At 40.7% G+C, this 26,764-nt stretch overlaps 1 protein-coding gene across 3 annotated transcripts in view; it reads right to left on the bottom strand.

The window, feature by feature from the left end:
• Positions 1–26,764, bottom strand: part of UBA1 (ubiquitin like modifier activating enzyme 1) — a 53,611-nt gene that overhangs the window by 6,516 nt on the left and 20,331 nt on the right. Inside the window, exons 1-19 of one of the 3 annotated variants that reach the window (XM_026684150.2) lie at positions 26,256–26,344; positions 17,963–18,079; positions 14,761–14,819; positions 14,383–14,551; positions 14,143–14,277; positions 6,493–6,599; positions 6,211–6,301; positions 5,843–5,975; positions 4,740–4,837; positions 4,347–4,493; positions 3,779–3,955; positions 3,472–3,579; positions 2,755–2,835; positions 2,520–2,675; positions 2,075–2,240; positions 1,439–1,635; positions 1,006–1,070; positions 583–778; positions 399–473 (exon numbers count right to left, since the gene is read on the bottom strand). In XM_026684150.2, the coding sequence (XP_026539935.1) occupies positions 399–473; positions 583–778; positions 1,006–1,070; positions 1,439–1,635; positions 2,075–2,240; positions 2,520–2,675; positions 2,755–2,835; positions 3,472–3,579; positions 3,779–3,955; positions 4,347–4,493; positions 4,740–4,837; positions 5,843–5,975; positions 6,211–6,301; positions 6,493–6,599; positions 14,143–14,277; positions 14,383–14,551; positions 14,761–14,819; positions 17,963–18,079 (2,277 nt within the window). In that variant the 5' untranslated portion in view covers positions 26,256–26,344. Of the gene's footprint in view, positions 1–398; positions 474–582; positions 779–1,005; positions 1,071–1,438; positions 1,636–2,074; positions 2,241–2,519; positions 2,676–2,754; positions 2,836–3,471; positions 3,580–3,778; positions 3,956–4,346; positions 4,494–4,739; positions 4,838–5,842; positions 5,976–6,210; positions 6,302–6,492; positions 6,600–14,142; positions 14,278–14,382; positions 14,552–14,760; positions 14,820–17,962; positions 18,080–18,445; positions 18,471–26,255; positions 26,345–26,764 lie in introns of those variants that run through there. The other 2 variants (XM_087956629.1, XM_026684151.2) reach the window with 2 other exon arrangements.

Genomic DNA, 26,764 nt, shown 5'->3' with positions numbered 1-26,764 from the left:
CCCATCTGGCTAGCAGGTGCCTTGAAAAGGACCAGACCAGGCATGCATGCTTCATCAGCAGTAGAGAGCAAAAAGATGGTAAAAGACAGTTAGTGCAATAAGGGCCATGGAGTGCAGGGGCCCCCAAAAGACATTGATGGGGGGGAGTTGAAGTACCTTTGTGGGCACCCAAATCTTGATCATGTGACCTTTAAAGATTGCTCATGTGTCTTACAAAGTCCCTTGCTGCTATAATTTCAAACAGGTGCCGAACAATCGTCATTAAGTCAAGGATTACCTGTATATATGCCAATACTGCATTTTGTAAGGGCAGCAGACCAAAATAGGAATCTTTCTTCTATCAACTATCATCTAATTAGTATTTTTTTTTCAATTTTCAAGCAGATTAAAATGCTTACATTTTTGACATCAAAGGTGAGTGCATGAGGACATCGCTTTGGACCTGACCAGAAGAGGGTTCCTGAATTAGTTTTCTGAAAAGAAAAATGGAAATAGCATTGAAAGGACAAGGAGCAAAATATCCCATTTTTACCATTATAAAGACAGAGTGAGACCATGACACAGGAATCCTTTCCAACTCACCTGATTTGGGGGGAAATTGTGTAGCAATTGACGAATATTATTGCTATACTGGGTATGCCAATGATTACATGCCCAGGCCACACAGTCAGCCCAGGATTTAGGACGGTCAGTCACTAAGCTTTTGAATACAGCTTCCAAAACCTCTAAAGGTTGAGTGCCAGGCAACTTTTGGGTCCGCTCCATAAATTTGGTGTCTCTGGAGAGAAATGAGAATTGGTTCAGTGATTTTCCCTGAGACTAATAGAAACTGCAAGCCATACCATTAAGATGCATATTTTCATCATTCTGAATCAGTTTGCTTCATTAGAGATCAGAAAGCATTATACATTACTGAAGTGCCAAACCTACTGATGAATGGAGCTATACTTTAGTATTTATAATGACAATTTAACCACCTTTAGCCGATTTTGGTATAGTACTTACGTGATATACTGGTTGACATTTTCTGCAGGCTGCTTGAAAAGGCCTTCAAATTCATCACGGGCCCACTGGAAAATAAAACAACAAGAGTTCCAACCTTGACACAGGAGTTAAACCAATTGGTACCCTGTGCTGATGTTTGTAACAGTAGTTTGTCTTGCGCTAAACAAAATGATACAAAATAAAGTATCACACAATAGTCGATACATAGAAGTCAGCTGGACCTGCTAACAAGGTGAAGAGGAGATTCAGTTTGCTCCCTATAGAGAGGAAGCAAGAGCCACAGGCAACATACTGAAAAACAGCTCCTTGACCACGTCAACAGCAAGACTATTTGACTGAAAAACATCTCTATCACACTCTATCACCTTCCCACTACAAAGAAAACCAGTTACTGTATTGTTGCTATCAAATGTTTGTAACACTGGAATCTCACCTGCAGAGTGTGCTCGATAGCATTAGGAAAGTTCTTCAGTGTACAGATAGGGATAGATTTTTCAGGTGGATCTTGGCTAGAGCTATATGATTCTGTTAAGAATGGGATCACCACCTGGATGTTCCCTTTGGTCCCCAGTGTCCCTGATTCCAGCAGGGGCTTGCGGTAATAGACACAGCGACGATCCATGTACATCCCTAAAGACAATTATACAAGTAAATTGTGAACGATTGCCAGTCAGGATAGCTCTGGAAGTTAAAAGTCTCAAATTTGATCAATTATATTTTCAGTGCTTGAAGCAAGAACACTCTTAATATTTCATTTCCATAACTATTGTACTTGCCGTGGGAGCACTTATGCTCTAGAGAGGCAGATGAATCTTATCTTCAGTCACTTAAAACCAATTCATTTTTTAAATTTAAAAATTGGAGATAATGTTGGTAATGATTTGGATTGATTCAGTCTGAACCTTTGGCTGTCTTTCAAAAGTAATTGGAGCTGGTCACATTCTTGCCTATTCTTCTAACATTGTAAACACAATGGCATAAAGCTTCACTACATTAATCTGTTATACTTCTCTCACTGGATTTGTTTCTAACATTAAGATGAGTACGAAAACCATATGCAGATACCTACTTGCATCTACATTGTCCAGTGCATTTGCCACCCCATCAAGATTCTCAAAGAAGTCATCGTCATATATACGTTCAGTGTCTGGGCCTACACGATCTTGGTGGCTTGTGATGTGAATGCTTGGGTTCATTTCTTTTACAGCAGCTGCTGCTGTATCAGATTTCATTTTCTAGATAGATTGAAACATTAAGTCTTACTCTGAGTATAGAAACTTCACATTACAGCTTCCAAAATTATCCCTATTAAAAATAACTAAAAATAAAAAGCAAACACGGTATTCACAACGGATCACAAAATCACAGGTTTCTGGCCCTTAAATTTGCCAAAACCAACTGTTAAATCTCCTCCAAACTCCCAAGGCAAATCATGACAATTTTTCATTGAAAGTCCTATGGCTGACCCTTCTGTAACCCCAGAAATTGCACTCCTGATACTTAATGGAACTGACCGTAACATCCCAAGGTCGGAAGAGGAATTGCCGGTTGAGATTGGACTTCTCAATAGTGTCCATGTCAGTCACAGCCACATCTCCCCCTTGTCCGCATCCCAGACCAATCATAGCAAAGTTCTTCAGCAATTCACAGCCAATGGCACCAGCACCAACCTAAGAGAGAGGGAAAAATATGTCAGCAAGTTGCTTGGATGGATATACCAAGAAACTGAAAAATCATGTCAAGACTCACCAGAAAGTATTTTTGTTGGCTCAGTTTAACCTGTAATTCATTGCCAAACACAGCAATCTGTCCATCATATCGGCAATGTTTCTATCAAGACAGGGGGGAAAAAGAGACAACCAGTTTGTACCTGTTCTCCAAAGTATGGAATTTCCCCATTTCCCTATTCCTGCTAATGAATCATCATCATCAATAATCATAATTTCTTTATTACTATAAATACAGAATACTACATTTTGTTTATATATTACTTCAAAAGTTTCAAATTTCCAATGCTGTTTTCATATAAATGAATAATTTCAATATGAGGCTATTCCTGGTATTACATGCTAGTTCAATTGCATACCAGAGAATTCATGGGAAAGAATATATTATACGGTAATATACTCCATCAAATTTAGTATAAGCAATTAAAACCACTCAATTTTTTTGGCCCTAGGCTTAATATATAAGCCTCCTAACTTACAAATTATTTCCCCAGCCATTTTAAGTAGTACTTTTCCCCCTCATTTAACATTTTATTGAGTTATAAGATAAAATAAGATACAAAATACGAAAGTAAATAGGAAAGCAGTGTGGGGGAGGAAGAGAAATGAGGAAGGATTGGGAAAAAGAAAAAGAGGCGTTGACTTCCGACTCTCTGTTGCAGTAAAATAAGGCATTAACAGAGTAGTACTTTTTTTTGTCATTCCCAGCATACATCTTATGCTTATATTAATTACTCACAGGGCTGCAATTTTCCTCAGTCAAAGTATCCTTATTTTCTTCAGGCAAGCACTCCAATGCATCAAAATACAGCCACTGGATGATAGGCATGAATTTACCTGAACAGGCCTAAAACAGAGAAACAGAAAAGAACCTCTTTTTGATACTGTTTGGTTCTGCCTGAAAAAGCCAATTTCAGGAATAAACTGGCATTATACACCATCACATTATTACAGAGGATTTGTTTACCAAATCCAAAGCTGCTAATTAAGGGAAACATGGGTTAAATGGAATGCTTTTTATCTGCCAAGTTTTTCAAATATTGTACCTTCATAACCTCTTGTGCAGCTAGGCCTCCAATGAAGGCATTGACAGGTGCCAGATCTCCAGAGGCTTGGAAAGCCATTTCCTTGATGATGTCCTCATTCAAATGTTCTTGCTTAAGTGGGGGCACTGCTTGCTCATTAAGATCCTTCACTAAAGATAGCACCTCACTAGCGTCTGCCTGAGGAAGAATGAAAGAAGTCAGATAAAGGCTAAGGAAAGCTGTGGAGTTGTTTTCACCAAAATAATAAATGTAACCTGCACTAAATGTAGTCTGTGTGAAATAATCATTAAAAAATGCCTTAAGCATAAAAGTATATAAAATGATCACTTTCCACAACTAGTAGTCCCTGAACAAAAATGCATCGTATTTAATGTAACATATTCAAGCAGATTTAAGAAAAGGAATGTGAGCAACTCTGTACAAGATTTACCCTAGTATTCCAAACATTATTCTTTGATTGGTGATTTTGCTTGCAACAGTACCTTTATATTCTGTGGTTGATATGAACTGGGGGGGGGTGGGGGATCTTGCAAACTAGAAAAAGAAAAGTGGAACCGGAATAGCCTACCTGATTACGAGGCCTGGGAAAATGGCCATGCTTCTTGTGAAACTCATGCAGGGCTTGAAATCCCAAATGCAGCTGGCCTGGCCGATCAAACTTGCCAAAGTCAGTGATGACCAACTCTGGCTCTGGCAAAGAAGTGCGTAGAGATTTCTGAAAGAAAAATAATGGGAAATTGAAAATGGCAGCAATGCCTTCATAGCTACCCTTCTCTGGCAAGCAAGTTGCTTATTTCCAAGCCGGTGCTGACATACCACACAAGAACAGGCACAGGCAGATTAAAGGGTGCCAGACTGTTCTAATGGCAGAACATTTCTGGGAACCATGGGAATTTGCCCAGCAAATAATAATAATAATAATAATAATAAAAATGCAGAACCTGTCAGAAAAGACACTTACAAAGCTAATCTTCTTTGGCATTTTGACCTGGGTAACAATGCCGCCACGTACATAGTCTGAAAAGTTGGAGGTGTCGCCGATACTAAATGTGTAGGGGCCTAGAAAAGAATAAGAAGTACACCCATACAGTTGTCAAAGGCAAAGAACCACACTGGGGGAAAAAACCAATGGCACTGCAGAACTGTCGTATTAACTTGGACCAAGAGTCCTGTCAAATCATGTCAAATTACTTCAGTCTTGGAGAACTTTAATAGACATAAGGAAGAAATAAGAGCCAATTTTCCTAATACTTGCACAATAGGATTAAATTGCAAGTAACTGTGGAAGAAAAGAAATATGCCCTCATGGCGCAATAAACAAGTAGTAAAGAGAGAAGACAGACCATGGAAAATGTTTTTGTTATTATTCTGTTGCCAGAGGAATTATATTCTGAATTATAAACTAGAGAATTTTCAGGAAATAAAAAATAAATAAATTATTCATACAAGGAAGATGCTACAATGAGTATCTTTCCACATACTCTAACATGCTTATTTGTAGCATACTTAAGGTTCACAATCAATTCAATGTTTGTGGGTTGTTGGGTTTTTTTGCACCTTCAGGTCAGTCTTCGTTCTTAGACAAGTCTCTGCACATTTCTTGGCAACCATTTTGGAAACAGTCTACCCTTATCTTCTTCCTAGGGCTGAGAAAGTGTGACTGGCCCAAAACCACACAAATGGTTTTGTGCCTAAGATAGCCCTAGAACTACTAGCCTAATATTTTTAACCACTACACCAAACTGACTGTCGCTTGTAACTCAGGCTAAAATTCCAAGTTAATGTTAAATATTAGACACTGTACATCAAGGGTCTTCAAACTTGGCAAGTTTAAGACTTGTGGACTTCAACTCCCAAAATTCCTGAGCTAACATGACTGGAGGAGGAATTCTGGGAGTTGAAGTCCACAAGTCTTAAAGCTGTCAAGTTTGAAGACCCCTGCTCTACATGATTCCCAACATACCAAAAGGTAACTTCGTCAAACAGTAAAAAAAAAACTTTGACAGATATTCCATTCTAGTAACATCTAAATTTTGTGCAAGTCAAAGCAACAGCATGTCTCACCCAACACTTTGATTTCCATGGGTTCACAGCTGTTAAGCTCTTTCATGCCCTCAACTTCAAGGAAAGAAACAAAGTCTCCGCTTTCAAAACCATGCCGGGCCTCATCTAGACAGGTTACCTCTCCAGGGCACCCCTGTTCAGGAAGAATACCGTAAGTGAAAGTTTAGTAAAGAACATTAAGAGAAAAATGAGTAGTAGGAGTTAACAACTTGCAGCTGACCTTACTATTGAATTTCAATTTATCATTGGTTCTAGCCAGAATAGTGGAAAAGTAATTGATATAAATTCTGCTGAGCTACTGTGTAGGTCTCAGCGATAAATCCACATCAAAAACAGAACCTTAACCACCAGCTTCAAGAAGTAATTACCTTAGTAATCATTGAGACCATAGCACTAAGTGGCTGCTCTCCATTGGTATCTGTCACAACCATGTTCTCACCAAAGTCACAGAACAACTGGCTGTAAGAGAGAGAAAAATGGGTGAAATTAGGGGCTCCGGAGCACCTTCAACACTGTGACAGATGGGCTGTGAGGCATATGACATATGATAGGTAGGAATCCCAAACAGTTCATCTCAACCAAAAGAAGAACTCTACTGAAAGAAATGGCCACAACACAGAAAAGGGTACAAAAACAAGGTACTGTCTTACCCGAAGAGTCCCTTTGTATCTGCCACTACAAGTTTGATATTTTGGCTGTGACAGAAATCACTAATGCGTAACTGTTCCTCCAATGGACAATTGGTGAGCACAACTACCTACAAAAAGAAGATAGGGAGATGAGCAGTTATGAAATTGGATGGATGGATGGATGGAAGAAAAAGCCTTTGAAATAAATCACACCAGAAATATGGAGCTCTCCAGTATCAGCTCACTGTTCAGACTTCCTGGTCTATGGCAAGTAATATTCCCAACAATGTTTTCTCTCCCATCCTATTTTTCATTTTATTTTGTAATGCTCAAGAAACTCTCAAGAACATTAGATGTTTGTGTATATAGAAAATACACTGCTCAAAAAAATAAAGGGAAAACTTAAACAACACAATGTAACTCCAAGTCAGTCACACTTCTGTGAAATCAAACTGTCCACTTAGGTTAGTAACACTGATTGACAATCAATTTCACATGCTGTTGTGCAAATGGAATAGACAACAGGTAGAAAGCATAGGCAGTTAGCAAGACATCCCCAATAAAGGAGTGGTTCTGCAGGTGGTGACCACAGACCACTTCTCAGTTCCTATGCTTTCTGGCTGATGGTTTGGTCACTTTTGAATGCTGGCGGTGCTTTCACTCTAGTGGTAGCATGAGACGGAGTCTACAACCCACACAAGTGGCTCAGGTAGTGCAGCTCATCCAGGATGGCACATCAATGCGAGCTGTGGCAAGGTTTGCTGTGTCTGTCAGCGTAGTGGCCAGAGCATGGAGGTGCTACCAGGAGACAGGCCAGTACATCAGGAGACGTGGAGGAGGCTGTAGGAGGGCAACAACCCAGCATCAGGACCGCTACCTCCGCCTTTGTGCAAGGAGGGACAGGAGGAGCACTGCCAGAGCCCTGCAAAATGACCTCCAGCGGGCCACAAATGTGCATGTGGCTGCTCAAACAGTCAGAAACAGACTCCATGAGGGTGATATGAGGGCCTAACGTCCACAGGTGGGGTTGTGCTTACAGCCCAACACTGTGCAGGACGTTTGGCATTTGCCAGAGAACACCAAGATTGGCAAATTCGCCACTGGCGTCCTGTGCTCTTCACAGATGAAAGCAGGTTCACACTGAGCACATGTGACAGATGTGACAGGGTCTGGAGATGCTGTGGAGAACTTTCTGCTGACTGCAACATCCTCCAGCATGACTGGTTTGGCAGTGGCTTAGTAATGGTGTGGGGTGGCATTTCTTTAGGGGGCCGCACAGCCCTCCATGTGCTCGCCAGAGGTAGCCTGACTGCCATTAGGTACCGAGATGAGATCCTCAGACCCCTTGTGAGACCATATGCTGGTGTGGTTGGCCCTGGGTTCCTCCTAATGCAAGACAATGCTAGACCTCATGTGGCTGGAATGTGTCAGCAGTTCCTGCAAGACGAAGGCATTGATGTTATGAACTGGCCCTCCCGTTCCCCAGACCTGAATCCAATTGAGCACATCTGGGACATCATGTCTCGCTCCATTCACCAACGCCACGTTGCACCACAGACTGTCCAGGAGTTGGGGGATGCTTTAGTCCAGGTGTGGGAGGAGATCCCTCAGGAGACCATCCGCCACCTCATCAGGAGCATGCCCAGGCGTTGTAGGGAGGTCATACAGCCACATGGAGGCACTACACATTTTGACTTGTTTAAGGACATTACTGAGCCTGTAGTGTTTTTTTCCACTTTAATTTTGAGTGTAACTCCAGACCTCCATGGGTTGCTAAATTTGATTTCCATTGATAATTTTTGTGTGACTTTGTTGTCACCACATTCAACTATGTAATGAACAAAGCATTTAATAAGAATATTTCATTCATTCAGATCTAGGATGTCTTATTTTTGTGTTCCCTTTATTTTTTTGAGCAGTGTATAAGCCAAATATCTAACTAGATTATTTACTGAACCAGGAAAGTAATTCTCCCATGAGCTGTTCAGAGCATCCAGTGACGGGAAGATGCTTCAGTCCCTTCTAGGAAGGCTGGGCTTAAACTTGAGGACACTCCTCCTCCTCCACGAGACTCCTCCTTAGCGTCCCTAGTTTTAGCTCAGCCTTTCTTCAGACAGGTTGTGTTATTGTTTTCCTGGTCGGAACAGAACACTGTCGATTTAGCTGATTTATTTATCAGGTCAGGTAAAACCATAGTTTCTGTCACCAACCACCCCCGTGGGAACCTCCAAAAGTCATTTCGCTTGGTTTTTTTGTTTTGTTTTTACATTCCAGCCTCCTGAGGCTAAAGCCTCCTAAGTGGGGAGGCTTATAGGTGCCGGGTCTGGAGGGGGGTGTTCTGGTCTCCATATTTGATATTACAAGTACTTTATTCAAAAATTGACTTGATTGACTTAAATTCTACAAATCTTTAAGTTATTAAAATAGATAGATAGATAGATAGATAGATAGATAGATAGATAGATAGATAGATAGATAGATAGATAGATAGACAGACAGACAGACAGACAGACAACAAAGCAAAACAGAACAAGGAGACAACATTTGCTAAAGGGATCGGGGAACTATTTATTCCAGGATCCCCTGCCCCTTAAGGGAGCAGGCCCCTAGGTGTTCCAGCCACCTAACTTCATAGCCTCTTTCCATTGCTAATCTATCAAAGGCATTACCATGGCCAGTAACTACAACTCCAGATCTAGACTACCTGCTAAAAATAGAGATAAGTCCACGGAGCCCAAAAAGACCTCTAAGGCAGCAGAGAAAGAGGCACGCAGACGCCATCAGGCATTAGAAAGGCAGGTGGAAAAATGTACACAAGCAGCTGCACAGCCCACCTTTCACCACTCATCATACCCTCTACCTCACAGGCCCAGAACCCTCCAACCGCCCCTCTGGATTTATCCAGAAGGAGCAGCATATCGATACAACCTCCCCAGGAGGCTCTTTCTAACATTCTCTCCTCAAGGAGGGCCCCAGAGGCAACATTCACACCACTGCAGCTGGCCTCAGACAAGAGGAGGAACTTCCGGAGGAAATCCCTGCCAACATGAGGGCGTGGATGGAGCTAGCTATCCAGAAGGGCATATCAGCAGGCGTCCAACAGGCTATTCAGGCAGGACGAACACCCTCAGCTTCAGTTTGCGGATCTCTTTCTGAACGATCTCTGGGCATCACGGATCCACATCTTCATCAGGTACCCCACCCCGCAGAACTATCGTTGCCCACTGTCAGAGACCCTCAGTACACACAGGATATGGGAGATCAAGGGGATCCAATGGATCAAATGGAGGAGGGGTCAGTACGCACCGTTGACCAGGTATTGTCAGAGGTGGATCCGCTAGAAAGGGGGATGTCTGACGATGAAGGCCTCTCACCTGACCTCCCCGTATTTACAGGATTATTCCGCCCACAATTATTTAAATCCCTGCTGTTTAAGGCCAAGAACACCGCACAGCTGGATAATACGGGTACCTCTCCCCCACCAAATACTCCAGGGGAAGCAGAGGATCTCATATTCTCTCAACCAGTCACTGAGGCAGAGGTTATCCCTGTGCCACACGTTTTCCAATTTAGTGCAAAAACAATGGGCTGCAGCAGCTTCATATCCTGCTCCCAAAGGACATGATAAAAAATACTATAATTTGGCACCCGAGTTCTCTAAATTTCTAAACACTCCGGAAGTGGGTGAGCTTATCATTGCGCTTGCATCTTCCTCAGCCATCCCAAGTGAAGCTGAAGAGGCTCTCAAGTCTGAGGAAAAGAGGGCGGAACTAGCCCTCTGCAGGGCACACGTCTCAGATGCATGGGCCATCAAAGCAGCCACAGCCTCCGTTTTCACCAGATCATCTCTCAGATGGTTCCTCCACCTAAGGGATACCATTCCAGCCTCAAACATTAGGACACATCAAGATGTGGCTAAATTAATCGCCGCTGCAGAGTTTTCAGCATACGCTACTTTCAATGTAGTTAAATTTCCCTCTAGGGCCATTGCTTCCCAAATTGCGGCTAGAGGGTTACTTTGGCTCAGGCATTGGCAGGCAGACGTCAAGCACAAGTGACGGCTTGCCTCGGTTTCCATCTCGGAGAACAAACTATTTGGCAGTGCGCTTGAACCCCTCCTAATTGAAACCAGAACCAAAAAGAAAATTCTTCCCTCTCTTTTTCGTCGATCAGAGTCCAGATCACCACAGCCCTTTCGTAGGGGTTCCTTTTGCCCCTTCTACCAATCCTACTATCCAAGATTTCAAAGACAGCCTGGATTCAGATGACAGATAAAACTGAACCTGGGGACTCCATCCTAGGAGACAATTTCGAAGAACAGGATCTAGGCCCTTCCGCAGGTCCAAGTAACAACCACAACGAAATTCCCATTGGCGGTGGCCTAAAAAGGTTTGCCGACCAATGGGATTCCTCTACCACTGACACATGGGTTAGGAACACAGTATGATTTGGTCTGGCACTGGAGTTCAGCTCCACCCCCCATGGATTTTTTTTATGAAGTCCCCAATTTCCAGGGACGCAGAAAAAAGGTTTCTCATGGACACAGCCACAGCACATCTACTAGAAATCCGGGCCATACAACCCGTCCCTTCTAATCAAAAAGGTCTTGGTTTTTATTCGCACCTCTTCGTGGTCCCTAAAAGTTCAGGGGGATGGAGGGCAATCCTGGACTTAAAACGTCTAAACCAATTTTTAGTTTACCGAAAATTTAAAATGACCACTCCACAATCCATCTTACTCAGCATCAGAAAAAGCGATGTCCTTACCTCCATAGACCTCACGGAAGCTTACTTACATATCCCAATTAGGCCCTCACATTTCAAATTCCTTCATTTCAGTTACAACAACGTCCATTACGAATATATTGCTCTCCCATTTGGCCTAGCTTCAGCTCCCAGAACTTTTACAAAGGTCTTGGCTGCCTTGGCAGCATCACTCAGAGATAGGTCCATCCGACTTCAGTGCTACTTGGATGACATTCTTATTCTGGCATCTTCCATCAATCAAGCCAATTCGAACACTCAAACTACACTTGTAACCCTACAACAACATGGGTTCTCAATCAATTGGTCAAAAAGTCATTTAACACCCTCTACTAGACTCATTCACCTTGGCGCCATCATTGACACTCTGTAAGGCAAAGTTTTCCTCTCCCCTGACAGACAAGAAAGCATTAGAGATTTGGCTCAACAGATCAGAACTCTTAGGAAAGTACAACTATGTCTTCTTTCTAAATTGCTCGGAAAAATGATTTCTTGTATTTCTATTATCCCTTGGGCCCGGTTCCATGCAAGAACCCTGCAATGGTTCCTGTTGCCATGCCAACGCGCCGGGAGAGATGACGGCAGGACTTGCGTAAAAGTTCCATCAACCGTTCTCAGGTCTCTACGATGGTGGACACGACCCAAAATCAACAAGGGATGCCCTTTCAAGGATCCACACAGGTCGATTGTTACAACAGACGCCAGTCTAGTGGGATGGGGGGCCCACTTCCAATCACATACAGCACAAGGCCTTTGGACAGATTCAGAGAAGGCACAATATCAACTGGCTAGAACTGAGAACAGTGTACTTGGCACTCCGACAATTCCTCCTGCATCTCCATTGCAAACACGTGCTCATTTTAACAGACAACATAACTACAAAGGCCCATATCAACAAACAAGGGGGCACTTATTCCAATCTACTAATGAGGGAAGCAGAAAGACTATTCCTGTGGGCCGAAATCCATCTTCTCTCTCTAAAGGCAGAGCACATATCTGGAGTAGTGAACGTACAAGCAGATTGGCTCAGCAGAGCCACGTTAGACCAATCAGAGTGGCGTCTGGACCCCAAGATCTTTCTGGAGGCTACTCAGAGGTTGGGCTAACCGGTAGTCGACCTGTTTGCCTCCCCACTCAATGCACAGCTTCGATTCATTTCTCGTTACCCATCGCAGGGAGCAGAGGACGTGAACGCCCTCAGATATCACTGGCCCACCAGACTGCTATACGCCTTTCCTCCCCTCCCCGTGATCCCCAAATTGATTCAGAAGTTGCTGGAAGAAAAAGCGGACCTGCTATTAGTGGCTCCTTATTGGCCAAGGCGAGTATGGTTTGCGGACCTGAAGGACCTCTCGACGGTACCACCGTGGAGGATCCCATCATCGGTCATATCGCTGTCTCAAGGCCCAGTGCTACACCCAGACCCACAATGGCTAAACTTAGCCGTATGGAAGTTGAACGGCGACGTCTGAGAGATGAACACCTTTCTACTCAAGTTATTCACACTATTCAGTCGGCTCGACGTCCTTCGACGAACCGAATCTATGAAGCCACCTGGTCTAGCTTCTGCCGTTGGTGTCAAGAGGGTTCAGATCGACCCCACTTCCCCATCAGTAGCGCAGTTATTAGAATTTTTACAGGAGGGCCTAAACAAAGAGTTATCACCCAATACTCTGCGGAGACAGGTGGCGGCCCTGGCTTTGGTCATATCTTGGGATGATCTTACCTCCATATCTCATCACCCTCACATTCGCAGTTTTCTGCGCGGTGCCAAGAACTTGAGGCCCCCCGTAGTGCACCGATATCCAACTTGGGACTTAAATGAGGTACTATTGGCCCTTACTACAGGTCCCTTCGAGCCACTAAGGACCACGACACTTCGATTTCTAACCTACAAAGTAGTTTTCCTGATAGCAATTACATCTGCCCGAAGGATCTCTGAACTAGCTGCATTATCGGTGCACAAAGATCTCTGCATTTTCCATTTGGATAGAGTGGTTCTCAGACCAGATCCCTCCTTCATTCCAAAAGTTAATTCGACATTCCATAGAGCTCAAGAGCTGGTGCTCCCAAATTTTTGCTCACGTCCATCACACAGGCTCGAACACCAATGGCACTGCTTGGACTTAAGAAGAGCCATACGCATCTACATAGAGCGCACGGTGCCCTCCAGAAAGACAGAAGTCCTCTTCATGTCCTTTCAGCCTAATACCCTGGGGCGCAAGGTTTTCCCCCACACACACCATAGGTAGATGGCTAAGGGCCACCATCGCTAAGTCGTATGACTCTCACTCGATTCCAGTGCCCCAAGGCATTACCGTTCACTCCACAAGGAGTGCAGCCACCACAGCAGCATGGGCGACCCAAGCTACAATACAGATTTGCCGAGCTGCAACTTGGGCTTCTCCATCTCCATTTATTAGAAATTATAAAATTGATGTATTTGCTTCTGCTGAGGTTTCATTTGGTAGGCGAGTTTTGCAGCAAGTTATTTCAGAGACAGTTAGGTCTGCAACCCAGATGGAGTCCCTCCCTTAGGACAGTGCCAAGCTTTGGTATGTCCCATCACTGGATGCTCTGAACAGCTCATGGGAGAAAGGGCGCCCCTCCCTTTTATTCCGTCTGGTAGGGGGTCTGTTCTGGCCAGGGTTATTACATAAGCTTAAGCATATAGGGTATCAATACCTTGGCTTCGCAAAACTGGGGACGCTAAGGAGGAGTCTCGTGGAGGAGGAGGAGTGTCCTCAAGTTTAAGCCCAGCCTTCCTAGAAGGGACTGAAGCATCTTCCCGTCACTGGATGCTCTTCACAGCTCACAGAGAATGGGCGTATCAGGTAAGTACCAACGCCCTTTCTTGATATCAAATGCTCAATACTCTCTCTTCTGAGAAATTAAGAAATTAAAATACCTGGAAGTTGTTAAGAAAGTCCTCACTGAGGGGCCCAGTGTAAGCAGTAACAGGTACATAGGAGTTGAGCTCAGCAAGCCGTGTCTGAGATACTTCAGCACGGTTCTTTCCAAGGTCTTCCTCACGAAGGTAGAACTGGAAGAAAGGATGGGGAAGGGGGGGATGCTTTAGTAGTAAATATGTTTCAATAAGGAGAATCACAAACAGAACCATATTTAAGTGAATGGATGAAGAACCTACCTGGGAAGAGAGATCAGACCATTCAGCTGTGCCTTGGTCATGGATTGTGACTGATTTAACACCACCCAAGATGATGTTTTTTGCTATCTCCACACCTAGTCCTCGCAAACCAGATACCAGGATGTTGGCATTCTGCATTCGTTTCATTGCCTCGTGGCCCAATACATATCTATTCAGGACAAATGGGACAAAGGATTAAATTTTCAGTGCCACTGGTCCACCCTGAAAACTGAACATCCCATACACCGTCAGTTTCCTCTTGGCATCTGATAAAGTTCAACAGCTCCAAAACATATCAAAACTTACTTATTCACATATTAGACTGATACTAACAATCTACTTTTGAAAACAGTAGGCTCCCACTCTTTTGATACTTACAGCTGCCTTGAGTATAGACCCTCATCAATGTCTGTTTCACTTCCATTCTTTGCCATACCCTGGAAAGGACAAATATAATCACTTAATCCTTGACTGCCTTTTGATCATTAAAAGAATGTGATACAGGAACACAAATAACTATGAACAGCCGCTATTTGGTTTCTATATTTTATCACTCTCAATGCATTTCAAATATTAATTATTTACCAAGGAAGAATTTAAAGTACAAAAAGAAGTCAAGAGATTTGGTCAATTGAATCATGGATGGCAACTCAGGGAATATATTTCACAAACCCACAACTGCATTACAAGAAAGAACAAATATAAAAGGAAACAAGCATTACAGCATTCTTTGTCCTTTTATTCCTCTGGACAAATCATTTTCAGGCTTATTAATTTCTTACAGAAGCATTCAGAGTACATTTTTTCAAGGGCACAGCTAAGGCTATCTATTACCAGGGAGGAGAGCTGCAGTTTTCAATCCCACATCACACCATCCCAATCTGTAGTACTCTCAATGCACAGCAGTGGTTTCCCAATATTTGACAATCTGCCCCAAATTATTTCTCTAAGAAATGAAACCAAAATGCCTGTATTTTTTTTAAATAATAGCACAACATATATTCTCCAAGCTAAGAAAGAGCTGAACACAAGCCAGTCATAAATCATACAAGATGACCGCAAATTCATTTTACAAATATAGGTAGTCAGTCACTCACAACAGTTTGTTTAGTGGCCATTTGAAATTACAGCAGCATTGAAAAAAGTGACCTGTGATTGTTTTTTACACTTATGACCCCATGGTTCCACGATCAAAATTCAGACAATTGACACTGACTCATATTTATGAAAGTTGCAGTGTGCTGGGGTCATGTGATCACATTTGATGACCTTCTGACCAAGTCAATGGGAAAGCCAGATTCACTTAAAAACTGTGTTACTGACTTAATAACTGCAGTGATTCACTTAACAAATGTGGCAAGAAAGTGGTAAAATGGGGCAAAAATCACTTAATTGTCTTACTTAGCAATAAAAATGTGGGGCTCAATTGTGCTCATAAGTTGAGGACTACCTGTACTACCCACTGCCTGCTATACCACTTGCTCTAGTAGTACAAGAAAGTATGTGTTGTAACATGTACAAAAAGCTAGTTAAAAGAGAATAGTAACAATGGGTACAATGACATTATCTATCTATCTATCTATCTATCTATCTATCTATCTATCTATCTATCTATCTATCATCTATCTATCTATCTATCTATCTATCTATCTATCTATCTATCTATCTATCTATCTATCTATCTATCTATCTATCTATCTAGCAATCTCTGGAACTAAAATTATATTTATTATACTTACTAAGCTTTCATCAGACTCTGCTGACATCATCAGAGTATTAAGCTACCATTACAGAGATCTATGCCTTTATATATCATTAATCAATTTAGCACTTGCACGCGTAATAGGGCATATATACAGTGTATATATACAGTGTATATATACTGTGTGTGTGTGTGTGTATATATATATATATATATGTATATATGTTTTCTGAGGTTCTCGCGGGTATTTGTATGTGGATCTTTGGTTATTCAGGTTTTCTCCCGCGTAAAATTGGAAGTATCTAGGAGACGTTTCGATGAAGCTTCTCAGAAGCACAAAGCCGAAGACACAAGCCTGAAGATGATGAATGAGACTTCATCGAAACGTCTCCTAGATACTTCCAATTTTACGCGGGAGAAAACCCGAATAACAAAAGATACACACACATACACACACACACACACACACACACACATATGGTATTCAGTTTTGTTCGGGTATTTTCCCACGTCATTGTAGTTGTGCTTGTAGCAACGTTTCGGCAGAATCTCATCTGCCATCATCAGGCTTCTGTATTGTGTTCGTCTGTGAGTCAGACTTTTACAGTGGTTTCAGATTTAAATTTGGAGCTAGCCTATGCTGTGCCAGAATGATTTTTTCTTCATCCTGATTGACTGGGAGTCTTGGTCTGTGTTTATTGGTCTTGGAGTTTGCTGTGTCCTGCTTGATTGGTGTTTCTAATATCTTCTGTCTGTTTTGTGGCTTTTTTTTGTCTCGTTTGGCTGGCAACAACAAGACAAAAAAAAAGCCACAAAACAGACAGAAGATATTAGAAACACCAATCAAGCAGGACACAGCAAACTCCAAGACCAATAAACACAGACCAAGACTCCCAACCAATCAGGATTAAGAAAAAACCATTCCGGCACAGCAGTAGGCTAGCCCCAAATTTAAAACTGAAACGGCTGTGAAAGTCTGACTGACAGACGAACACAATACAGAAGCCTGATGATGGCAGATGAGATTCTGCCGAAATGTTGCTACAACTTTAAAAGCACAACTATGACGATGTGGGAAAATACCCGAACAAAGCTGAATAACACACACACACACACACACACACACACACAAACTATACAAACATACACACCACTAAAGGTCCCCAAGAGTTGTTCAGGCAATTTGACTCATATACAATCAAATGTTGCAGATTCCAAATTATCCTGTCCATCTTTATGGAAGTGTAAACTCTCGTATTGATTTTGTAATAATTGCTATCTATAAACATATTCAAGATATAACTATTTGGATACTTAATGATTTCTATCAATTTCAGAGGAAAGGCTCTAGCTAAGGGAAGGACTGTAATTAACACTGTTTCACTGTGTAGCAAAATCTAGAAATTCAGTTTACATACCTAATACACACATACACTCAGGGTCAAACAAAAAACCAGTGTAGACCTAGGGTGCTTACAAGTTGTGGAGGATTGTATAATACAGTATTAAGATATTCTGCCTCCTCTCTGTATCATGACAATAGGTCCTTTACCAAGATCAAAATTAATGCTGGATTTACCCTTGCTCGCCTTTAAAGTTAACATATTTTCTCTGTGCAGGTAGAGCAGGGGTCCCCAACCCTGGTCCATGGACCGGCACCAGGCTGCAGCATGCCAGAAACTGGGCTCTGCAAACAAGTGAAGCCCCATCCATGGGATGCAGGCAGCACACAAAACTACGCCCCTCTTCGGTCTGAGGAAAAACCTCTCTCCATGGAACTGGTCCCTGGTGCCCAAAAGGTTTGGGGGCCGCTGAGGTAGAGAATCAGTATGTCAGAATCAGAGTTAGTATGCTGCGTTAATCAATTCAGAAACTTACGTTGGCAGGCGCTTCACGCAAATCAGTCTGTACAGATTTTCCAGAGGAGCAGTTTGAACCCGTCTTTGACTCTGATTCACCCAAGCGACGCTTCTTGGACAACGGCGAGCTGGACATCTAAATGCACAATGGAAAATACAGATATGAGAATGCAATCTTTGATAATCTACTCATTTTGTAGCAGGAATATGACTCTGCCAAAAACAAAAAAGATCCTATGTAATAGGCAAGGCACTTATGGGAATAGGAGAGAAATACAAAAATAGTGTCTATTGCAATTTCCTCCCAATACTGGTCCACAATCTTTGCTGCCTGAGGGAATCAAAAGATTTGCTCCATGTGAAGAACATGTTGCTACCAGTGGTCTCTTAAGATACCCACAAGGGACTATTCCCCGTGTCCCATTGGAGTGCTAATTGCAGTATCAACCAATTAAATTATACCAGTTAATCAAGTATAGCAGTAGCATAATGGAAAACAAACCTTTGAGGAAGCGTAGATCTCCTTTAAGTTCTGTGCTTAAAAAAAGTGGTATATTGGATTAATTGAAAAGGGCACTGTCTTTCTTAGATTTCTCATCAGAAAAAAAAGTATTTCTAGTATACTGGAGCAATACGTGTACTGTTTTAACAGTTTTAAAATACGAAGTTCCTTTTTAGTCTACTGTATAAAGGTAGTTATTTTTCAATGCTACACCTATTATCACAGAAATCTGAACCAGTTGACATCCATTTAGGCTGTTCTTTTATGGCAAATGTCTCCAAGTTGCCACAGAAAGAACTCAATTGTAATCAACAGGCTGACTAAGTAGGGGTTACTAATGAATGTTTTAGTTGGCAAAAAAGAGCAGGTAAAGCACTCTGCTGGCAAAAATGATTTTATTAGCAATTTCCAATGAGTTTACTGCTTACAGAGCATGAGGATGCAATATTATTAAAATGTTTTTATACTTCTAAGAAACATTCCAACAGCTTATACAGTAGTAAAACTTCTGTAGAAATTGATAAAACACTCCAAAAGAAAATATAAAGGTGGACAACCGCTAGGTTTACATATCAGGCTAAGCCAAAAACCATGATTTATAATGGTTGGATTCATACAAAGCCCATTACCATGATGAAAGTTTGTGAACCTAGCAAATACTTTTTAATGCTAAGAAGATTCAGTTCTATGTTTCTAGATATCTACTATACCTATCAACCTTAAAGCCCCATTGAAATCCATAAGTATTACTCTCTAGAAAGCAAACTTTAAACTGCAAAAAGTTAAACTGATAGTCTAGTACCTAGATTTAGCAATGTGTATACATTTTATTCACTTGGAAAAATTTGCTCATTGTTGATCCTAAGAATAAGAAACATTAAACCTGAATGAGTTATATTTTATTTTATCCATCCATTTATTTTATTCCTATATCTGCATGTTAATATTTATGAATTAAGTATACTAATAGTATACTAATTGAGTAAATACAAATATTTGTAACAGGAATACTGTAATCTCAATAATCACAACATATACTTAGTCCAACTCCTTTTTGCAATTATCCTAACAGAGTGCCAAATAGGAAAAAGCATGAAAGAGGAAGAAATGTTCAGGTAGAGGTTGAGGTAGTCCTCAACTTATGACCAGTTAATGACCATTCAAAATTTATATATAGACCATCCAAAAGCTACTTACAATCCTTTTCAAAATTATAAAGGCTATTACACACATACCCCAGAGTATATCACATTTTGGGCATTTTGCAAGTGGCCTTTGTTTGCTGCAAACATTATGAGTATTTTGCAGTATCCTGCAGTCAAGTGATCACAATTTGCAATGTTGTTGGTCAAGTTCTTACATTCATTTCATTTCTGGCAAAAATCCTTATTGAGAAAATTGACTGACTTAATGACTGCAGCAAAAAAATTTCTGAGAAATCCAGTCTGGTCACATGATGCCTCGGTTTATGATCACAATTTATGACCATAAATCTGGATTCAATTATGATAAGTTGAGATCAACCTGTACTACAAATTAATTGGTAGAAAGCATTTCCTTATTTCTTCCTAAGGATATGCTTACTTAAACAGGTAAGAACAAGATTCTTTGATAGAATTCTACTGCTTTACCTATAGCCTACTTAAATCCATCCAGTGATAGTACATTTATTCTTGTTGTGTATGAATTCATCATCTCATTATCACCTCTATTCATCGGTTACTTACAATTATTTTATTATTGCAAACCCTCTCTCACAAGCTCAATAAATGAGCATCCATTCAAAAGAGCATCCAGTTCTTCTGCCATATCCTAAGCCAGCTCAATGATGCCATATTATCATGACCTTAGACACAAATGAATTTCCTCAGTCAAAAGGAAAGAATAATCAAAAATACATGTTAGCCAGAAGTGCTGATAACTCTTGTTTTAACAGCAAGGTAATAATACTCTGGATCTGTCTTAAGAAATCACAGTGTGAAAGGGAAAAACAACAACTGGTTCAATGGCTGTAATGATTCTCAAATCTAAGTGTCATGCTAGCTGCAAGATAAGCTTACAATGCTTGAAAGTTTCAATGTAATTCAGTTTCTGCAAAGTTGAAATATTTACTACCTTTCCTCCCAATTGTATATTGTATGTATGATTTTAGTGTTATATAAGTACAGATAGTCCTTGACTTGCAACATTTCATTTAGTGACCGTTCAGTTACATAGAACTGAAAAAAGTGAAATATGGCCATTTGTCACACTTACAACCATTGCAGTATTCCCATGGTCACGTGATCAAAATTCAGATGCTTGGCAACTGACTTGTATTTAGTGTGGTTACACTGACCTTCACTTAACCACTGTGTTACTAACTTAACTGCAGTAATTCACTTAACAACTGTGGCAACAAGGTTGTAAAATGGAGCAAAATTCACTTAAATGTTTTGCTTAGCAACAGAAATGGTGGGCTCAACTGTGGTCATAAGTCATGGACGAACTGTAATCTTTCCTATCTGTTTGTAAAAACAAATCACAAAGACAAAGGAAGGATTTCTTGTTCCATATAACCACAAAATGACTGCAGTTATTCATGTTCCACACCAATGTAACATTTTACTTTCTGATTAAATACAATTCCTGCTGGTTTTTGAAAAAGAATGTACCATATTCAATCATCCAGCAAGAAAATGTCAACAGCAAGTTAATTTCCAGATTGAAGAAAAGCAATCTGGAAAAGAGCACCAAAAGGCATATCACACAGTAGGAAGCACAACTTATTTCAAATCAAAATCAGGCAAACAAAAAATAGGGAGTATATTATTTTGTCAATATGTGGAAGAATATATACAAGGTCAACAGGTTTCTACTACTTCATGAAAAAAAAAATAGAAAAAAATAAAAAGCCTTAAGCAATGTAGAGTTAAAAAATATAAACAGAATGAAGTAAAAATGAAAAAAAAAATGAAAGGAAGACTTACAGAGTTAAATAACAATACTGATTTATGGTAACCAATGCCATTATCAGGAACAAAAGGTTATTAAAAAATTAAATTATAATTAGTTATAAACTGTTCTGTTCAGCTTTTGAAGAACATTCACGTTACATCTGAGTTATGGCTGTATTATCAGATAATAGTTTTTTTGAGACTATGTGTTCCATTGTTATGTTTCTGATACTGACAGTTGATCTGCTGGTTCAATAATTGTTATATTACTATAATTGTTTAATTGTAAATGAGTTAGACCCTGCAAATAAAGCAGCATACAAATTTGTATCTCTCTGAGGTGGATTTTGAGGCTATTCGGGGGAGAGAGAAAAAATGTCCTGTACTATAAAAGGACACTGCTACTGCTGATTGAGGCATACAACTGGACCTAACATGCTCAGCATTACAACTATAAGCCCAGGCAAGCACAGCTTCCATTACTTAAAAGTTAATCCATCCTTTATGCAGGGACCATTGAGGAAACCACAGCTGTCAGCTTTTTGATTAATAAAACCAAGTGAGCACTGCATTCAGCAATTTTTTTTGGTGTGTTTAAGCTGTATATCTCTAATAAGAATGACAATTTTTATTTAGCCAGTACATTCACTGAACTAAAAGACTACCAAACAGCACTGATAGTCCTCAAAGATAACTTTTACTATATACACTTCTCTATTATTAAAATTTATCCTAAGAATTTTGGAAGAATTTCTACATATAATGAATGAAAATGTTTACCTCCTAGATCAGGGGTGTCAAACTCACATCATCACATCATTACATGACGTATTGCAACTTTTCCCCTTCTCTAAATCAGGCGTGGGTGTGGGCAATGCATGACGCATCCAGGCCGCGAGTTTGACACCCCTGTCCTAGATTAAATATCAACCATTATTGTTTTTTTTTAGAAATCCACTGGGGTGTACTGGACACTTGTCATACAAATTCAAATAAAAACGAAGAAACAGTTTTTGCTATTCCCACCATACTGACTTATGAAGCTTTAGTCTGCAGCATAAATATATCCATTTTAACGGGCATTCAAATAGTCCAAAGTTTACACTATAGTAAAACAATTTTCCACTTGAGTTAATTGAAACAGAATCAAAATATAAAACTTTTTCTTCGTAAGCCTGAAGAGCAATTAGAACAACCAATGAGTAATAATTTGAAACATTTTATAACACTGTCATTTTAACAAATGTCATATTGATATTAATCCTGATAAATCTTGATGAAAATACATGTAGTACATTATATGGTACTTTCCCTTAAAAGCATTTACTCTTATTTGAACTGGGTGAGGAAAAAGCAGTAACACAAAATGACTCTATATATAAATAACTGTAGAATAAACTGTGAGAGCCAATGTGATGTTGACATTATGATGCTGGACTAGGAATGGGAAGAACACATTCTAATTCTTCCTTAGACATAGAAATCAGGCTCTGTGACAAGATGGCTAAAAAAACAAAAGCTCTGTTAATTTTATGTATTGATAACTTTGCTCTGTAAACTGAAGTGGATACAGTGCAAAATAAGGTGATTCTGCAACCATATGAGACAAACACTACAATGGTGAAATAAACAGCTGTGACTTGGAGCAAACAAGAAAAAAATCAAGAGGTGCCCATGCAGTCACTAGAAGTTGAGTTCTAAAAGGAATCTTTCTCATAAAGACAGACAGAAAATGGAGCTGGATATTCTGGCATGAATGATTTGCTGTAAAATAGGAATTTTAGATACTCAAACTGTTTAACAATACAGCAATGAAATAAGTTGCCATATCAACAGTTTGCTCGAAGTTTGGGGTTAAGCCCGGAATAGTTTTATGTGAAATTACACTAAATTTTATTCCGCCACTGACAACAAAATTTGTATGTAATCAGATATATATTTTTAACTATAAGTCACTATGTTGTATCAATTCTGTGATCTACAGCTTCCCATTCTAGACTCATTAGTGCTGTTTTCTAAATGACCTGAAAACCCCAAAGCCATATTACATACAGGATATCTTAACTCTAGTATCTATATCTAAATTTTAATCCCAGCAAAAGCCAAACCCCACACCCCCACCATATACAAGATAGGTTTCAGGAAATATAAAGCATAATTCTCCTGTTGTGGTTCAGTAAAGCAATAAGCAGGAATATTCTATGTAATGATCAACCAATCATATCAGATATGCTTCTGAACATAGGGAGTTAAAAAGACTTATCACAAATACAATAATCTCTGCTATAGAGTCAAGTTGAAATATAGTCCAGCTGAGGATTTTCCATCTAACAAATGCCCATTTCCATTGGCTCAATATGTCCCTTGATTGACAATTTTGCAAACTAGTGCATATATCAATGCTAGATAAAATTGATTCCAAAAATAAACTTGTCAATCAAGAGATAAGAGAGACAAAAGCCAGATTAGAAATAAAATAAATATTATGGATGCTGAAGATCTGAAAGTCTGTAAAATTTCACAACTTTAGGACAAAGCATCATAAGAGTGAGTTTTTACACAGAAACCTATATTTAATCTTTATTTATGTTAACTTTCTTGCTTGGGGTTTGAGAAGAACTTGTAAAGGCATAATAATGGGCACAAATATTATAAAAAAGCATACGAGTTTGAAGGACTGTCTAAATTTAGCAGCTACAAGTCTCATGTCTTGTAATTCATCAGATCCCTCAAAATGCTTAACACCTGAGATTTGGTATGTCTGTTGAAAGGCATAGGCTACAAAGGCATACGCTTACTATTAATTTTTTAATCCTGAGATAATGAAAAAAAAGTAACAAAAGGGAAAACAAAGGCCATGTCCCGGGATCTTATATAAATGCCAAAATTAGATTCAGAATCCTATCTGGAGTTCAGTTCCCAAACTTCTTGACCTCTATAAAAGAAAGTGTAAAATAGAATTGGAGATAATACACTCTAAATAGTTTTGGCCCACATGAAGAAGGAAGTTAAAACACACAGATAATTCTAATCTGATTCTGAGCTTTTCTACTATAAAACCCAGAAGCCATGAATGAAAACACATTCCATGCTTTCTTTCTCTTTACAGCTATCTCAAGTTAAAATTACAGTATTTGAAGAAAGTTACAGAAATAATTGCCATGGAAACTTGATATGGCATATTAATTGTCAATACTTATTGGACCTACAAGATATAGCCGGTCAACTACAGCAAGGATCTTCAAACTTGGCAAGTTTAAGACTTGTGGAAGAAGAACTCCCAGAATTCCTGAGCTAACATGACTGGAGGAGGAATTCTGGGAGTTGAAGTCCACAAGTCTTAAAACTGTCAAGTTTGAAGACCTCTGAACTACAGTATACACTTTAAGTAAGGACTACCAATAAAGGATAAGAGTTAAATAGAGCAATCTTTTAATTAGCTTCTTGTGCAAGACAATTAAGTCACAAATCAATTAAGGCAGACTTACCAGAATCACCCCCATGCTGCCCCATGATACACATGCACAGGCAGATAAATACAAAGAATATGGGCTATATTATTTCAACTAGATGGGATTACATGACAGAGATAAATGTGATTATAAGACACACCCAGAGATGCCTAAAAGGGGAATTGCCCTGATTGCCTCAAAATTCCTAACATATCCTTTTTAATAGATGAACTAGTAAGATACAAAACTAGAGCACCTGTTCTGTCTGCCTTTCAATAATACATTCTCCAAAAATGAATTCTTAAAGTTTAGAAACCCAGATAGCAAACCTTGAAATTCTTGGAAAGCCAAACTCACTGATTTGTAGGGAAAATCAGTGGAACAATTGTCATTTTGTTCCTGAAATCTAGGCATTTTGAGAATAGATACTGAGATAACAACCGCGGACAATGATATAGAGAGCCAATAATGTTAAAGTCAACTGGATTATACTCCTCTCAAAGACCACTGAAGGATTACATTTCCCTAGAACCCCCCCATCCCCACGAGAGGAGGAAAAAACACCCTTCAAAAATCTGCTTGCCATTTACTGGCAGTACTGAGATTGTTTTATCTCCTTTGTAACTCCACGGTAAACCGACGAACATTGTAATAACGAAGCACAAGGGAGCTGATACGGCCTCTCCACAAATACCGTTAGGATAGAAACTGAAAGAAACCACCCCAACAATTCGCAGTGCTTCCCACACTAACTCAACATTTACGCCCAGGTGACTAACCTCTCCTCCCTTCCCCGCCCCGGGACTCTTTATACGGGCTCTTCTTCTCTGAAACCCGCATCCCCCCCACACACACACACTTCAGAGGAGGGGAAAAAACCAGGAGAAAATTACAGCAGCTAACGGCAGTCCACGCTTTCTCCTTCTATTCCCCCCCCTCCCCACCCATCCTTCAGGAAAGGACCGACCAAGAGTCACAAATCCTTTGCTTGAGAAAACGCGAGTTATTCCAATTCAGTCTTCACAGAAGAGGGAGGGAATTTGAGGGGCGAAACGAAGAGAGCGAGAAAAAGGGGGCATTTTTCTGAATGGGCTGAAAACGCCGCGCAAAAGCTAACAGGAAAAAGAACGAAGAGCTTGGCCCCAGACGGCCCCAGAAATAGGGCGTTGGAAGGTGAGGAAAGTTGGAAATGCCAGGCAGGTAAGGGAAGGGACGGAAGGCAAGACGAGGAGCAGGTGGCCATAACGCTACTTGCCGGCGAGACGTGCTGTAGGCCTTGCCGGCTTGGAAGAAGGAACCCTACACAAAAGGGCGGGGGGAGAGAAGCTGTTTCTATGGAGACCAGATTCCTTTGGAATGTTCTTCTGTTTCTAGGTAAATAGGCGACGGGAAGAGGGAAAAGAAAAAGGCCCCAAAAGTTACCAATGAGGCTGTGCCAGGCCCCGCCGCGGCCGCCGCTGCTGCCGAGTCACCGCTCTGCGCTGCTGCTGTTTCCTCCTCCGGCTTGCACTGACATAAGATGGCCGCGGCAGGGCCCGGAACAAAAACCTCTCTAGTGTCGCACCGCTCCTATCTAGACTGCGACTAAACCCAACCTTTCCTCGGCGCGACTCCATTGGATCCAACCAGCGTCCGTCACAGAGGCTCGCCCTGATAGGCTAAAAGGAGAAAAGTTGCCGTGGGGCCACGCCCACTGACCTGGGGAATCTGCCTCCTTTTATGATGAAAATCTGATGCGGGGAAGCCCGGCCTCAGCCTTGAGGTAAAAAGAGGCGGCCTTTGCAGTATCAGGGCCATGCCCCTTCGAAACTTCACGCAAAGACGGAGGAAATGAAATGAACAACGCCTTAAGCAAGGAATAGAAATGTGTACCTCACTCCTGAGTTAGAGAGAAAGATAAATACAATCCCTTATTGAAAGGAACTACAAGC

The sequence above is a fragment of the Notechis scutatus genome, chromosome 2 (assembly GCF_049901735.1).
Source record: "Notechis scutatus isolate UNSWTSFEM ecotype Mainland chromosome 2, rNotScu1.2, whole genome shotgun sequence".
NCBI classification, from domain to species: Eukaryota; Metazoa; Chordata; class Lepidosauria; order Squamata; family Elapidae; genus Notechis; species Notechis scutatus.
Note: the sequence above shows the minus strand (reverse complement) of the source record. Positions and strands in the feature narration are given on the sequence as shown.